The 16,659-nt window shown below is 40.2% G+C and overlaps 1 protein-coding gene across 1 annotated transcript in view; it reads right to left on the bottom strand.

Annotated features, from left to right (window-relative positions):
• DOCK8 (dedicator of cytokinesis 8) overlaps positions 1 to 16,659 on the bottom strand; it is an 85,865-nt gene that overhangs the window by 21,869 nt on the left and 47,337 nt on the right. Inside the window, exons 20-30 of the mRNA XM_030968363.1 lie at positions 15,469 to 15,703; positions 14,371 to 14,535; positions 12,467 to 12,642; positions 10,652 to 10,747; positions 9,616 to 9,711; positions 8,642 to 8,791; positions 6,214 to 6,327; positions 5,107 to 5,262; positions 2,308 to 2,447; positions 1,556 to 1,725; positions 61 to 206 (exon numbers count right to left, since the gene is read on the bottom strand). Coding sequence (XP_030824223.1) covers positions 61 to 206; positions 1,556 to 1,725; positions 2,308 to 2,447; positions 5,107 to 5,262; positions 6,214 to 6,327; positions 8,642 to 8,791; positions 9,616 to 9,711; positions 10,652 to 10,747; positions 12,467 to 12,642; positions 14,371 to 14,535; positions 15,469 to 15,703 — 1,644 coding nt within the window. The remainder of the gene's footprint in view (positions 1 to 60; positions 207 to 1,555; positions 1,726 to 2,307; positions 2,448 to 5,106; positions 5,263 to 6,213; positions 6,328 to 8,641; positions 8,792 to 9,615; positions 9,712 to 10,651; positions 10,748 to 12,466; positions 12,643 to 14,370; positions 14,536 to 15,468; positions 15,704 to 16,659) is intronic.

Genomic DNA, 16,659 nt, shown 5'->3' on the forward strand with positions numbered 1-16,659 from the left:
AGGAAAAAAGGAAGATGAAAACAGATAGAAGAAAGGAGATTGGCGGAGCAGTGAACATACCAGTGACACCAGAGGTATTCCGGAGTTCCTGATGTTGAATTGACTCCCTGCAATGGCAAGGGCCACGTTTTGGTTGATTGCACCTGAAGACTCTTGTTCTTCTTCTGGGTTTCCTGTGCGTCCCTTTCCACTGCGGATATCTGAAACTAAATTTGAAATATTCCATTGGAACTTCAGGGGCAATCCAGTTGCTTCTGCTCACATGTCACAGTTTTCCTTTAGTCTGTGACTGAGCAAAAAAATTGGCATTTCCATCCCTAAGACTGTTTATCTGGCTGATGTACCAGGCAGTGAAAGAGGCACAGCATAAACAAGAGAAACTGCAGCCATCTGAGCCATCTGCAAAGTCTGCCAAATTATTCAAATACATAAAATACATAAAAGGTGGTAGCAAGCATGAGATTATCCTCTGAAGTTCAAAGCCAAGTCAGTACTTTGTAAAACTTGGAACCATCCAGTTCTAGTTAATTTCAGTCAAGAGGATAAGCACAGAAACTAGACATGGATTTGGTAATATTCAACAAAGTATGTAAGTCTGCTAAGAGCTGACAGATCTAGTATTGCCTGCTGACTTAAAGACAAGTTTTATTTCAGGCACCTAACTGCTTCTATTCCCTGCTAGTTCCTGACATCACTTTTAGCAAATGAAGTTATTTATACTAAAGATTTGTAAAAATGTTATCTGATTCTGAGCATCCATTTTGTGTTATGCAAGTTCTGTTTTTCAGAGAAGCTGAGTGATCAGCTGGACCCCATGTGTTCAGAATGTGATCACGGCTTCTTGTGACAGATTCTCAAAGGAAGGCACTCTAAAACCTAGGCACACCTGGGCTTCTTCATAATAACCTTTTTCAACTATGGTATAAGGATAATACTTAGATGAAAAGAATGGTGTGAGATCTAATTAGCCAATTTATTTATTTATATTTATATATTATATGTATGAATGTATAGTAAATGCTTTCACCTTACCCAATTGAAAGTGGTAAATAACACTTTCATATTAGTAAGTTCTTTGTTAAGACATTTAAATGTGAAATATTGTCAGAACCAGTGACAAAAATATAAATATACTTCTAAGTATATACCTTTAATTAATTAATTTTGGTATCATGTTAATAGCAGCAAAAAAGTAATAGAAAAAGAGAATACAATCTAATTTCTATAATTGTGGTGTCACATGATGTCAGTATCACTATCAATATTTTCACTGCTGTTATGTGTATGTCGAGCTACATATTTCTTCCAGACCCTGCAGGCTTTACTTGGCAGGTCAGAAAGCTTCCACTAAGAGATATGCAGGAGCACTTACAGATGTATCTCTGGTCTATCACTTTCTCATGAAGTGAGGACACTGAAGTTTTTCCCGTCTGTAAAAATCCACTTTACTTCTATATAAAGAAATATTCTTACTAGATGAATCTCTTGTGTTTGATAAATTATTTAGACAGGTCTCTCTTAGGAGTTGAAAAATTCAAAGGCAAAAAGGTCTTACTTGTAAAATCATGGAGCTGCGGTAGAGAATCCAAAATGATACCAACCAAAGGGAGGTAGAGAGCTGCAATTTTAATCTTCACCTCCTTTTTGGAGCAACGTGGGTCTAGGTCATGGGAACTCAGCAGGCTAAGGATAGCACTGACAGCTTTTCTTTGCACCTTGCTAATTCTGTTAACACAGAAACCGTCCATGAGTTCCATTCATGGATCATGCACAAATAACTGAGAAATCAAAGATTAATAAATAGAAAGGAGGTGAAAGAAACAAATAATAAACACCAGTATGCACTTGATAATCTCTTTCATTCTGAGCGGAGATTCCTGTTCCCTGCAAATGATAGGTATCTTAAATCTCCAAGATACTTTACCACAATCAAAGAGCATACGTGTCTTTCAAATTTCTCATAAAAATTCACTGTGGTAAAGAGCGATGCTTAAGGAAAAGTATCAAACTCTGGCCAAAGTTTAGCTAAATGCTTAAGTTCAGACAAAGACAGAGGTGTTTTAGAGGGAAAAGCAACTAAAATTTCTTGTTCTCTATTTCTGTATTCAGCCAATACTACCACCACAAATAGTATATTTTTATTAATTGAGAGGAACATACTGCAGATAAAACCATGACTCGGTCATTTTATGTTACAGTGATTCACTAAAAAGCATGGGGGAACCAGGACTGTCCTGGAGTCAAACTATAGCCTTGCCAAGAGTAACAGTGTGACCCATTCTGAAATCTGCAAATTAGGATACACACCCCTCGCTGTCAGCATCCAGCGCTGCTGCCAATTCAGTGAAAAGTAAGCCAGTCAGGAAGTGCTGCTGACGGTATTCAGGTGAGAGGTCAAACATACCAGTGATTTTCTGGTCCTGGAAACTAGAGCAGGAGCTGGAGTTCTGCGGAAATATATTAGAAGTATTAAAGAATGATCACTGAAACCAATGTTTCTTAAAGAGATCACAGTCACAGTCAATGTAACAAACAGAAAATCTCTACCAGAGGAAAACAACAGACTTTGAAAGTAGCCTGGACATTTTAGAGGAAGACATCTGTGTGTGGGATTAAAAGCTTGCTAGAATGCAATCTCATCCTTTCCGTTCGGTGCAAGCAACTAATTTTACACCTTTTGAGAGATAAGATTCCTACTCTATACTCGTTAGTTTGGACAGGACACAAAGTCAGAATTTTCTCCATTCTTGTTCTTATTGTTTCAGAGCAGCCATTAGCTATCACAGAGCAAGAAAGTGCCTCTACATTAAGAGGGACTTAGGTGTCAGAAGTTGTTCACCGTGTGTTCTTCAGCATCCATGATGTCTAGTATGGAAGTAAGGTCAAGAAAGACATGTGAACCATGTTTCCTTTTGCCCTGGAACTTCTTGGCTGAGCTTGCTGGCAGCTGGCATAATTTAGTCCAGCCTTCAAACTGCTCAAACTTATGGCTGTGACTGATATACAGCCAGCCCAGGAATGCAAAGTTGCTGCTATGTATGTGCTGTGAACTTAGCTTCTCCAATCATAGGTGTGTGCCACAAGCCACCTGGAATGTTCCTGTCCCTTGCTCAGGTGAGCATAAGTCTTAGACTCTAGTTCCACTGCAGCTATTGGGTTTTATGAGTCCAAATTTTGCTTTTAATTTATATTCTTCAGTATTCATTCCAGTATTTCTGTCAGTGACCTGGGAATAGCCTCAGAGCACAAACACATGAAATATCAGTATACCACACTGTGGTAGCTATCTTCCAGTATATTGGGTCACATGAACCCCATGTCTCTTAGCAGCCCCATATTTTGGATCCACATACTTAGGCCCACTCCCATTCAACCCCAAACAAACAGGCATTGGCTGTACTATGTTTGTGTGAAATAATGTCAAAGTGTAGAGCACCCAGTTAAGTGAGTTTGGCATCTCTAAAAAATTTCAAAAGATTTATTCAAAAGACCATATTTCTACTGCAAGTCTAACTCAAGTGGGCAGCATTCCTGCAGACAGATCAAAATTATTGCAAGGGTGGTCAGCTAGTGCATTAAATCATGCAAGGGCCACACAAGCCTTATTGATTTGTGCAGGTTGAACATTGTAGGTTACTCCTCAAGGAGAAAAGAGCTGATGATGTTGGTTGAAGGAAAGATCAATTAAACTGATGTTGGCCAAGCTCTGACTTGCTACACTAGTTACAAGAACCATGCTGATATTTTTTTATCCCCATAAGCAGAAGAGCCATATTTCTACCTCTTTGTCATCCAGGATTAGTATTAACCAAATGCACTGTGATGCTTTGTTTTTAGGACCAGGAAAAACTTCAAGAAAATATTATTTACTATTATGAACCTGTGACACCAGATTATTAAAGTATGAGATGTAGCACATCTTAGCATCTAACCAATTCTTTGGCAATGACACTCAAAAAAGAAACCATGAATTTGAACTGCTCCATTACTTAGACTGTTTTTGCACCTCCCATCAATTTTAGCTTCAATTCATCCCCTTGTCTCCAAGCATTGTGGCATTTATGGAGCATTGCACTGAAATGCTTCAACCCAGTCCTGACCTCTGCAAGACCACTGAGGTGGAAAACAGACACATGAGCAGCCTTTGATAGGGGGTTTGCCCCATTGTACAAAACCATCTCCACAGAATGCAGAGGAGAAGAGCACAAGACTAGCAAAATAGTGTGTTCCGTGCCAATCAACAATTTCTTTTTTTTATGTGTTTGTGAAGTCTGTGGTCAGGAAGATGGGAGGTCCTGACACTAAGGAAGTCTAGAGCTGTGTCAGTATCAGACCAAGTCTGGAAAAATTCCTGGAGAAATGAGATATGATGCAGATTGCTTGGTGTACTCAGGATGCCTGAGTGTTTCCACACAGAAAATCATAAAGTTCAAATAAAAAGGAGAACACTGTTCAAAAAAACACAGGCAATCATGGACAAAGATATAGCATGATCTGTGCTACTGTGGGGGAGAAACCCAGAAGAAAGAACACCAGAAAAAGAAAGCATGATAGTCCTATTTTAAGCAACATGAAGGCTCAACAAAAATTCACTATTCCATGATATTGAAAATTGCAGTGTGTTAGTCACTAACTTAGATAGTGGTACAATCTATTTCCATCTGGGAAGTAAGAAGTTCCATTAGAAGGCAAACAGATGGAAAGAATGCACTGCTGCATGGCATAATTCTCCAAAACAGATATTGAAATACATATTTGTGGTTGTGTGGATGGGATAAGGGTGTGCCTGTAACCTGGCCTTCAGAGCTGTTCCTTTTAGACCTAGTGTGTCTGCCCCAACAGTCATCTTCTGTGAACATGCATGTGCATGTTTCCAGGGGAGCACGTGTCTGTGCCACATTCAGCTTTAACTCCTGAAGATGCAGTTTTGCAGTAGCACTCCTGTAGCCTTTCTTCTTCTGTCCCTTTCTCTCAAGTGGGAAATTTTTCTCCCTGATCCAACAGTGGCTGATTCTAACTTAAGTATTTGAGTACAGAGCAATGTGAGTATTTTTCTACACGTGCTTCATGTGACATTCATGCAATACCTATCTAATGGACAAACACCTGGGAGGACAAGGAGGGAGAGGGAGACGCTGGAGCAGATGCAGATGTCATGAAGAAGAGGTTCAGATTGAGGTAATGCTCATGGCTGCAGAGAATTCTCAGGAACTCAAGTCTCATGGAAATCAGGGTGGAGAGTGAATTCAGCTTGTTTGAAAGCTAGGAAAAACAAACAAAAAAGTGTCAAGTGATGGGCTAGTATTATTTAAATTACCATGTAGTGAAATATCCTGCTCCCCGAAAAGGACATAGACACCTAGCCCTGTGTGCATTAAAATGTGTGCTGTTGCTCGTTGTACCTAGTTTCCATACATTAGCTGCTCTTTGTTTGACAATGATGGTGTCTCTCTCCCTGCTCCCCAGATGACTTATCAACTTCCCAAGAGATAACAAATAGTTTGTTTCTTCTTTTCTCCCAAAACAAAAATATATAATATTTTTGTCTTTTGCATAAGACAAAAATGAAGAACAAACGGAACTTTTCTGAGTCTGTGGCAAACTCATAAAACGTCCTGCTAAGCAACACAGGACACTGGTGGTCTCATAATTTCCCTTCTTATCAACAATGACGTCAGTGAAGGAATTTATGGAGATACCTGATGGACCTGCACAAATAAAGGTCACAAAACAGAAGGAACATGCTCCCCATCAAATACAACAAATAATTCCATAACAACATCCTGCATCACCATTTATTTTTAATTTTCAGAAACTTGTGAAGCAAGAAAACAGATGTATTATTTTGAGTGACTCCCTGAAAGCTACATACTGTCCTCACAGCACTCAGCAGGAGGAGTCAGAAAGCTGATCTGTATTATCTGCAGATCCTACTGCTAAGGGCAGTAAAAAAAAATAAGGGAAGAAAAACGGTTCCACGTATGTTTTGCAGCAGTGCAAAAGTATGACATTTCCAAAAGAGTCTTTACCTCCACTCAATTTTTTTCCTGCAGATCACAAATCAAAAGAGGTTTTAAAATCATTGCATATGCAATAGGAAATAGGAAATTTACCCAGATCTTTAACACAACTCAAAGGATCTTGATGGATAAACTAATCAAACAGAACAAAACACATAAGCCAAATGCAATCCCAATCATGCATGGTGCCTACCTGATTACAGTAATGTTTGATGAGATTAAACACAAATCCTCGATCCATTAAAGAAAGAAGATCATACAAGAAAAATGCCAGGCTGATATTAATTTTTTCTGCTTGTTCACTTTCCTTAATAAAAGAAAACACTCCAGTTATGATGTATAAAACTTACATAAAGGTGGAAGACTTTCTAGAATCATGAAAGATAGTGCAGGGGTCACCTCCCAGAACCATCTTGGGGAAAATATAGGACAAGATTGTTTCAGTTCTCCAGTTCACATGATCTTGTTAAAATTGCACAGAATCACTTCTGTAAATTATTTCAAGTGTTTCAGAGAGAAATGTTACTTTGTGACATTTTGCACCCCTTTGGGCTGACCACAATGAATTTGAGAACTGTTCTGAATTGCCTATTGGCTGCAGTATTGCACATGACTTTTTTTTCGATTGAGAATAATAAAATGCTGGTTTAGGAACTTAAAACATATAAAATATTAAGAAAAACCTGGACTGGCTTTGCTGATGGAATGCTAAGTATTTTGTTTAGAAATTTTAAGTATAAGACTGATAGTAACAAAATACTAGTAAGATAAATCTGTGGAGTTCACCATCCAGCAGCTAAGCTCTTGTATGCTTGGAATTGGCTGGATTACCAGAGATACACAGCCTCAAGTAAGAATCACAAAGAACTTCATGTACCCTCTAAAATGAGGCTACAGATACTCCAAACATATCAATTTAAATCATAAACTCTCAGTAGCCTATGTAGTTCACCGAGAGGAATTAGTGAAGATGCCTGAGGGATCTGCACATATTTAATGCTCAAAACTGACAAAGTAGATGACTGAGAAAAATATTGCCTGTACTGGCACCTCTGGCTAGTGAGAACAGGTGTGCAGCACCTCAGGGTGGCTACAATTAACTTTTTCATTTTTCAAGCTTTTTGTTGATGTTTGGGAATATATATATTCCCTGCAATCTGGAATTTGCACAGGAAAAGATTTTTCTATGGTGAAGAAAAACTTGGTTTTCCATTAGGGCAGGCAAGCATATGCCAGACATACCGCTGTAAAAATCCAGGGCAATCTGACATGCTCAACCATGTATTGAAACATCAATTATCTATTCTTGGATTAAAAATCAGACACACATTGCCTACTACTCTGTACACCTAACCAATGGCCCTAATTCCAAAAACACAACAGGGGAATTTTCACACACAATCAGGTTCTATACGCTCATTCTATCAAAATGAGAATTAAATTAACAGCCCACAAAAAACTGTGTATTTCTTGTGAGGAAGCCATAAATACTAACTTCTTTGCAAAGCCTACAATTCTGTTAAAGCATTTTTATTGTAACAAATTTTTATTTCACAATGTATTTTAAAAAAAGTCACTGATTGCTTAGGTATACATTTCTGTGGAAATTATTTCTCTGCATGTGGCTATCAGAGAAGAACACCAGTGTACTGAGCTTCAAGAACAACCTTTTGGCGAACAGTGACAATCCCTTCTGTCATTCTCTGTCCCAATTTGTCTGGTCTTGCTCTTTCCCAGTTTCTGATCCTCACAGCATTTTGAAGAAGTGGATTATGAAACTGAGCTTGTTGAAAAGTGACCTGGCAGGCCAGCTCTCCCAGCTGCTCTGCCCTGCCCTGCTGGGCTAGCTGCATTTGGCAGCTCTGGGGCATGAAAACAAGCTGGATACAACAACTGAACAAACAACAGTGCCTGTCTGTGCCCTTAGCTTTTTCTACTGACCAGTCCAAAGAGGTATCAATGATTCAGGCCAACAGTAGCAATGATAAAATATAAATTACAGTTTGTGATCCTTTCAACGTTATAATCTGTTGTATCAGTGCAACTTGTTAAAAGTAGAAAGAATTTTATGGGACTTAAGGCTTATTTCTGGTCATCCACTTTCAAGTGCCCAGTGTCTTTTTAAAGAGATCAAGGGTTAGATCACTTTTGGTTGACTTTTACAACATTCACAAGGAGCACTGCCTTCCTATGGCATATTCTACTGCTATAGAGAATTCAAATGAGGAACTAAACACAATTCAGTAGGATAGAGGGTAACTGCAAAGGGGGATAAAAGAAGAAGTCCTACTGGGTCTGGAGTCTGATGTGCTGGCTAACACGGCATAAAGAATTACTATAACTGAAAATGGATGACCAGCCTTTCCTGTCAATAGGAAAGGGAATTCTCTTCTTGCACACTGCAGCCGCACTGAGAAGCAGGCTGAGGAACTGAGCTGAACACAAACAGTCTGCTAAGAGAGCACAAGGCTGTCTTTTACAGTGCCACAACTCTCGCTTAAGGTCCATGTGAGAATATTGGCCTAATTCTAGCAACTGATTTTGAAATGAGACTAAGTTTGTAGCTCAGTGTAACACAAGATGAGCAGCAAGGATCCATACTGCTAACTTCATCCACTTACCTTGGGTGATTTGACTACAAGTGCAGCAATCTCTGAAGTAATCACACTAACTATAGTGGTAATATCATCTTTGAAACGATCAGAGAACCGGCTTCTTCGTGAGTTATCTTGCTTCTCTGTGTTGTGAACATACTGAGCCATACTCTTTATCTGCAAAGCAGGAAAAAGAACACTAAAAAAATGCCCAGACTGGAGGTAAAATACTGCTTTAAGTTTGTTGCTAAAAGTAAGATTTCCTACTTTATTTTCCCTGAATTTAATCACTCATTTTCTCAGAGCTGCTGTGATAGATCCTACATGGCAGTGACAACAGAGGGTTTAAGACTCAAACACAGACAGACATAGATTCCTGTTTATATTCATACAGATGGCTACTCTCAGTACCTGAAATCAGAAGCACCCTCCCCCAACCCCTTGCACCTGGACTTCTGAAATGCTGCTGCTTGCCACTTTAGCCCTTTATGATGACAGACCAGGAGTGACACTTATGGAATTCTTATTTCATGACCTGATGTTGTATTACTTACATGCTGATAGTGGAAATCAGTATATTTTTTCCACTGACATGCATCACCGCAGGGCTCTGGAGAACTGTGAGTTTGTGGAGCTTTGTCACTGCTCCCATGTTGTTAACAAAATGGAAAAGACAGGAACAGATGTTCACCAAAAAGGAAGGACTTGGTTGATGAGTGTGTCTCAGTCTTTTGCAAGCTGTGTAGCTTGCAAACTACTGCTCATGTAGCTCATGCAGAACTTTGCCATCACTGACATAGTGAGGAAGGAGGGTGAATACGAAGAACTCTTTATTTTGTACTCTCTGTACTTTCATTATTTGAGACCTCTCCTTTACACAGAGCAGAATAACTGAAGAGGTCACCCCCCAGCTGAATCTGTTCCTGAAGCACGGTGGCATTCCTGAAGCATGGCAACATGCCACCATTAACCAACTGTAAAATACCATTGTCAACTCTTACCAGGAGCTCAAAGAAGAACCAGGCATACTTGAAAACTGATTCTCTCACCATGCCCGTGCTGACCACCATCTGCAACGCCAGTTCCTCATGGAAATGCTACATAATAAAGACAGACTGTTGGAAAATGGCTTTTAATTAACTCATCTTTCATTTTCAACATCTTCCCTGTGGGAAACTTTTCCATACTGGAGGGTGAGCAGCCAGATGGGGATGTATGGGCATCCTTGCAAGATCAGAAGGCAGATTTCACCAAAATGAATGCTGTTGGCAAACAGACTTTGGAACCCATTTTTCTGTGGATCCAGAACTGTACATAACTGAAGAGGGAAATGCCTTTGGACTATTCTCAGGTCATTGTCTGTGTGCACAACAGGGAGAAGTCATGTTTCCCACTCACTGCTAAGCATTTTTGTTTAGCACATCCATGTTTTTCTGAGAGAAGGTAAAAGTAAGATTGACTCTGGTGGAAGAGAAAGACAGAGCAATAAGCACAGCAGACCTTGTAAAGACATTTGTAGAAGACAATACTTTTCACAGTGAGATCTGAACAAAAGACACACAATCCCAATTACCTAAACTTTTAGGAAATTCAAATTTGGACTATAAAAAGCTCAGTTCTAAAAGCTACAAAAAGGGACAAAGAAAATAATTCTTTACAGAAGAAAGAGGAGGCAAATATTTCTGAATCGGCTTTACTGTAACATGTAAAGACATGTATCCAAAGGTAAACAGCAGTGGAAAATGACAGAGGCTCTAAAACCTTGAGAAAGAGAGCAAAGGGAGGATTTAGACAGGCTGATACTTGTCTAAATCTGTCCTGGATAAAGAATCTAAAGACTCTGGAACAGAAGCAAAAAAGTTTGAGTAATGTTTACCCACAGATTCAATATCTCATCATTAATTCCTTGTTTGATAAAACTGGTTGTTATTTTGTTCCGTTGCTTCCCTCTCCACATTTAGAAGGGCCAATTGCCAGCACTACCTCAGGATGCTCCAGGTTCTGCAAGGAGTTCCCTCATGCACAGCCATAGCCTACCTTTTTATTGGATGGTCTTGTGCTTGCACAAAGGCCTGACATGTCATTTGTTCCTTCAACGTAGTAAGACATCCGACTGGAACTGTGATCCACAGGCTGGGGGACACAGATGGAAGAAATTCATAATAGTAAATCCATAACTAACTTAATCTAATTAACAGAGAAGAAATCACCTGCAGTTGGGGGTTTGTTTGGGTTTTTTTTAAGTTATGCACATACATTCATGTAAACAGTTATTCTCTTTCCTTCTTCCCATCCCCCTTCCCACTCAAGGCTGAAAATCACCGGACAGCAGCAGCAACAGCAGGGTGCAAATGCACTGCCATCGCGTGACCAATGGCAGCACTGCAGCTGTACTTTGGAGGATATGATTCACCCTTTAAAGGTGTGAGTCTATCCCCGGCTGTACATCGAAACTAATTAGCCCCTTGAAGTTCTTCCTTCCATTAAAAGTTATGACAATTTAAGATGCAGTGGATCGGCAGTAACCAATTGTAAATTTCTACATTTATCAATGTGATGAAGCTGTAATATCAAACATTTAAATTTTGTATTAATTTGGAAAAATGCCTTGAGGTCTGATTTGCCTTTTTTTCCCCCCTAGGACACAGTACATTAGAGTAAAAGTCATAAAATTCAAATCTACATTATTAAAAACTGGTATGGATGGATATACATGCGCATATGAACAAATCAAATAAATTGTCAAAGCCTGTGTATCTTACCAGTTCTGATTTAATTAGCTAAAGACCAGTACGTATTCATTTTAGATGGAGAAGCATATGCTCATTCAACAGAGAAAAGACTTCAAAATATTTCCGAAAAGAACCTACTTGAGAAGCACTATTTTACATATATAACACTCAAAGAAAAGTGAGGGGGGATACAGTTCAGACCTCATCAGATGTATTGCTGTAGGGATCTGCCAGGGTTGCAACTAGCAACAGGTTCCTTGCACAGGGGAAAAAAATCCTGCTTTTGCCAGAGGCATAGCTTCCCAGCTCCAGCTGAATGGCAAACTCGAGGTTTTGATTTCCCCAGACAGCTGCACACAGCCATCCTCATAAAGTTCTGAGATGAGCTGGGATGCTGTAAGTCAACGACCACCCAGTGCCAATCAGGGAAATAAAATCCTTCCTCTTGGATGTTCTCGACCTTTCTGTCCTGCAAGCCACTGGTGGTATATGTAGCAGTGGATGAGAATGCAGAGGAAGGTTGTATTTCACTCTGTGGTTGCATGAAGTATTTGGAAAGACCCAGGTGCAAATTATGCACATGGCATCTGCACTGTAGCTCATATAAAGCTATGGGGCTGCTGTCATATAATTGACTACTGACATTTAGGGTTGGTTTTTTTTGTTGGTTTTTTGTTGCTTTTTTTTCTTTGTTGTTGTTGGTGGTGGTTTTTTTTTTTTAAATAGGAAACTATATGACACCAAACAAAACGAGGAAGAAAGGTCTGTGGCTGCACTAACTCTGTGACTTGGACCAGACCAGGTCACCAGTTGTGAACAGGACTTAAATATCTGGAAAAACAGGAGAGTGAGGCAAGTCAAAAAAAGCAAATGCCTCTGTGAAGTGTCTAAGCCATAAACAAGAGACAGAGCTCTCACCTCCTACTCTACAATGGTAAGAGACATCAGAATTTAGCAATGGGATTTAACATGCATTTATGCCAAATCAGATAAACAGAAAATGCTCCTGGTGATACATACAGTTCATTTACAAGGAGCAAATCCAACCCTCAAAGACAAAATCAAGATTATTAGGTTTTGCACCATACCATTCTCCAGATATTTGACTTTGTTCTCTTACCTTGGATGACATGATGTTTTTGACCTCCTCATCATTAGCAGATTGTGTAACAGTGATGTCAGGATTGCTGCAGCTTATCACTCGGCTCTGCAGGAGTTTGCTTCCTACAGACACTGCGGAAGTGCGTCCAAAGGTGTAATAACGCGATTCTGTCGAAACGGCACTGCTGCCTCCACCTGCCAGAGTGAGATGCTTGAATTAAGACTAAAGGACATGTATATGAGACAAACATCAGGTTCAAGCTGGTTTTGCTCAGCGGTGTTATAACATCAGCACTTTGAAAAGAACAAAACTCCCGAAAAACCTACTACCAGCTGCTTCATTAGCAATCTACACAGGCATTGAAAGAGATGTTACATATATTATCCCAGTCAACAGTTAACAGGGTGATTGCACAAGCAGTACCAAAAGATTAAGAGGGCTACCTAAGCAGCAGCACTATTACAATAGTTCTTTCTTCCCATCAGCTCTTTTTAATTTGCTGTAGATTAAGACAATATTCACAGGTCTAAACACAAAATACCACCTTCAATACATGATTTAATACCATCTTTGAAGTATCCAAGGAAGCAGGGAGCACTGCCATCAGGAATTTCACTAAATGATATCTAGTTTTCAGTTTCACCAAAGACCTTATTTCTCCAGGACAAAAAATGCCCAAGTGTATGTGAGCTCACAGATTTTCACACATCCCAACATCAGTCTAAATGTGCCTCAAGGGGGATTTAAATTAATATTCAAAGGAGAAAAAGGCCTACACACCTTTAGCTGCCACAGGACAGCTGCTTGTGTTAAATCATTGAATAGATACCAATTAATCAAATGAATCCTATAGGCTTTAGGATAATGATTGCAACAGAATACCAGAATGGCTGAGGCTGGAAGGGCCCACTGAAGAGCCATCTAGTCTAACCCCTCTGCTCAAGCAGGATCACCTTGAGTCAGCTGCCTGGGACTACAACCAGGTGGCTTTCTACTATCTCCAAGGTGAGAGGCTTGGGCAACCTCCCAGGGCAACCTGTACCAGTGCTCAGTCACCCTCAGAGGAAGTGTTTCTTCATGTTATTTCTGTTTCAGTGTGTGCCCATTGCCTCTGATCTTGTCACTGGGTGCCACTGGAACCAGCCAGGCTCTGTCTTTGCACTCTCTTTTCAGCTCTTTGTGTACACTGAAGATCCCTCCCTGAGAATTCTTTTCTCCAGGCTGAAGAGCCCAGCTCTCTCAGCCTTTCTTTGTTGAAGAGACATTCCAGACCCTTTGCTATTTTTGTGGCCCTTGGCCCGTCTCTGTCCAACATGTTCACATCTCTCTTGTAGTGGGGAGTTCAGAGACGGGACACAGGTGGCCTCACCAGGGTTGAGAAGAGGAGAAAGATCACCTGTTTAAACCTGCCGGTCTTACAGTATTTTATCCTCCAATGTCAAGTAAAATCTACTTAATGCAAAGTAGATATTGGGTGAGCTCGACCCTGTAACACTTGGCAGTAGGTCACTTTGCATGGAAAGTAATTTATTTATGCATAGGTCAGTAAAAATCTGGCATCTTAAGGCCATTTTAACTTATGAAAGAAATCATTCTAGAAAAAGTTTCCGTTTAGGCAATCTCTCTTGCATTTATCTTCATGAAGCTACAACAGCTTGTAGCTATGGAAACCTCTCACCTCAACCTTTCAATTTAAATTAGTAACTGAGGGTGGAGATTATCAGGGGCAAATTCATATTGCTCTTTGCAGTGCTGATATTCCTGACCTATCTCTTAGTGCTTAAACGGTACGCAGTCTGGGTCTGAGAAGTTGTGTTTGCTATCTTAAAGATCAATGCCTTAAGTCCTGCTCTCAAAAGTGCCATGCTGAACAGCATATATCAAGAAAAAAAATACTTCTGCAACCCTTGCACCAACAATACCTGGTTTGACCACTTCTCTTTGTGGGTCTGGCAGACGAAATACATAGTACACATAAGATGCCAGGAGACAGTTCCTTCCATGCTGATCCTTGCTCAGCTCTTTGCTATTGTGGAGACTATTCACTATTGCAACCACAGACTCAAAGGCAAACTGTGAGAAGTTGGCTGTGAAACAAAGGCAAGAATTAGAGTCAGTACTGAAGGGTATAACATAATTAAGTGAGGTCATTCTTTGAATCAACAACTAATCTTGCAAGGTTCAATTCAGTCCTTAACAAATTCAGAGTTTTAGACAGCAATTGCTATGTCTGACCAGACTCAAAGTCTACATAGGCCAATAAACACTCTTTAGCAGACTCACTGACTTTCAACCAAATCACTGGTGTTCTGTCACTTTGTGCTACATAAAACTGTTAATTACATTTCTAGCAGCTTTCACACATTTCCTATAAACTATCTTCTTGCAGAATACTAAGACTCATTACTCTACAGCTGACAAACACATCCAAGCTAGCAAGCTTTAGCACAGATATTGTAGAGGATGACAGATGTTGATTATCTGAATGAGATAGGAAATTACCTACACCACTGCATGCAAGTATGCCATTTTTCCAGACTTAACATATGTTATGGACAACTGGCATCTCGGTAAAACAAAACTCAGTGTTCACTATTATATTCTCTGGGTTTGTGCTCACTCAACTCTGTCTAAAGATCTTTGGGCAGAGGATATGATGCAGACAGCAGTATCAGTTGTAGGATAATGATTTTCCTGGTGTTTTACTTGCAAAACAACCCAATTCTAAACGAAGTTGATCCACAACCCACTTTCTGACCTATATTTTCAGATAAGTAAATTACTACAGTTCAATGTACCTTTCAACCAGAGACTGAGTCTCAAATGCAGGGGGCAAGGAGAAAAGGCAGCAACTCCATTAAGCCTGATTAAATTGTGCAAACTCTGTCTTGAGCAGCACAACTCTTTCTGAAGTGTGCCACCCTAAATACTAAATCTAAGCCTGAATATTTCAGCAAGCATTTCCCCCACACATCTAGGTTGCTTGCAAAGCCTCTTGAAGACCATGAACCAGTAAATACCTGTCTGGCCAGCTATGACCATAGGCTGTACAGCCAGCTGGAAAAGTTTATCTAGTACCAAATGCAAAAATAAGACAAGAGGTTCAAGGCGTGAAGAATTCAAACAGATAATGCTGAGTTTCAATTCATGCTCCAAGGAAGCCTCTGTAATCTTCTGATCCATCACTCGAAAGGGGAATGTCACTTGGCTTTCCAGAGAATGGCACAAGGTGAAGAACTTCTCCAGATGGTTGTCCTGCAAATACAGTGCACTCACAGTTAACAAAGTTGATATACTTCAGGCTAGCTCTGCCTAAGAAAAGCCTGATCATACCACCTCATGGGATGAAAGGAAAGATTTTTGCCCTTCTGGTTTTCAGTAGTGGCTGTTCTGAGTGATCAACTTGTAAAGCAGCTGTCACAGTGCTTTGTTTGCTCCTATTCATCTGGTTCAAATTCAGACTGTGGTGAGATCAGCTTAAAGGCAGGAAAGTTACTGCCCTCACTAAACTGATCACTTGATTTAATGAAAAGACTTTTCCTTCTATTTGATAAAACAGTCACATCATAGTCCCTCTGCCACTCACACCCGAGTTCCAGCTACCTACAAGTTATGTGCCATATGATTATGCCCTACTTGCATTTAAAAAACATGCTGCAAAGGGTTGATGGACCTGCTTCAAATACAGGGCCTTCAGCTGTTAGGACATATTTACCAGGATTAACTAGAATGGGATAAGGGATAAGAGCCACTGAAAAGGAACAGAAACAAAACAAAGCTGATCTGTCTCAAACCAGCATCTCAGTAAGACGGGCAAAGATCCAATTTCCTGTGGCATTTAAATGATGGGAATCACTGAGGTCTCACCCAGCACTAAGCTTGTGTCCCCAGAGCACATGGCATTGACAAGTGAGCTGCTTAACACATACTGGCAGCGTATGACCTGTCAATGGAGCTGCGGAGGAGCTATGCCTTTGGAGGTGCGGACACACAGTCTGAACTAGCCTTGAAGAACAGAAGATGCAGACTGCAGAAGCTGGCACTGTGCCCTGACAGCACCTTTCAGTCACAGCCTGAGCAGACCCCTGCTGAGCTGAGAGGACACCAGGCTCCCTATTGCTCCATGTGACTTGCTGCCAGGAGTGCTCATTTGTTCACTTACACCAATAGATTTAATTTCACCAAAGGATTTCATTCACAGAGGTTATCAG

This window comes from Camarhynchus parvulus, chromosome Z (assembly GCF_901933205.1).
Source record: "Camarhynchus parvulus chromosome Z, STF_HiC, whole genome shotgun sequence".
Taxonomy (NCBI): Eukaryota; Metazoa; Chordata; class Aves; order Passeriformes; family Thraupidae; genus Camarhynchus; species Camarhynchus parvulus.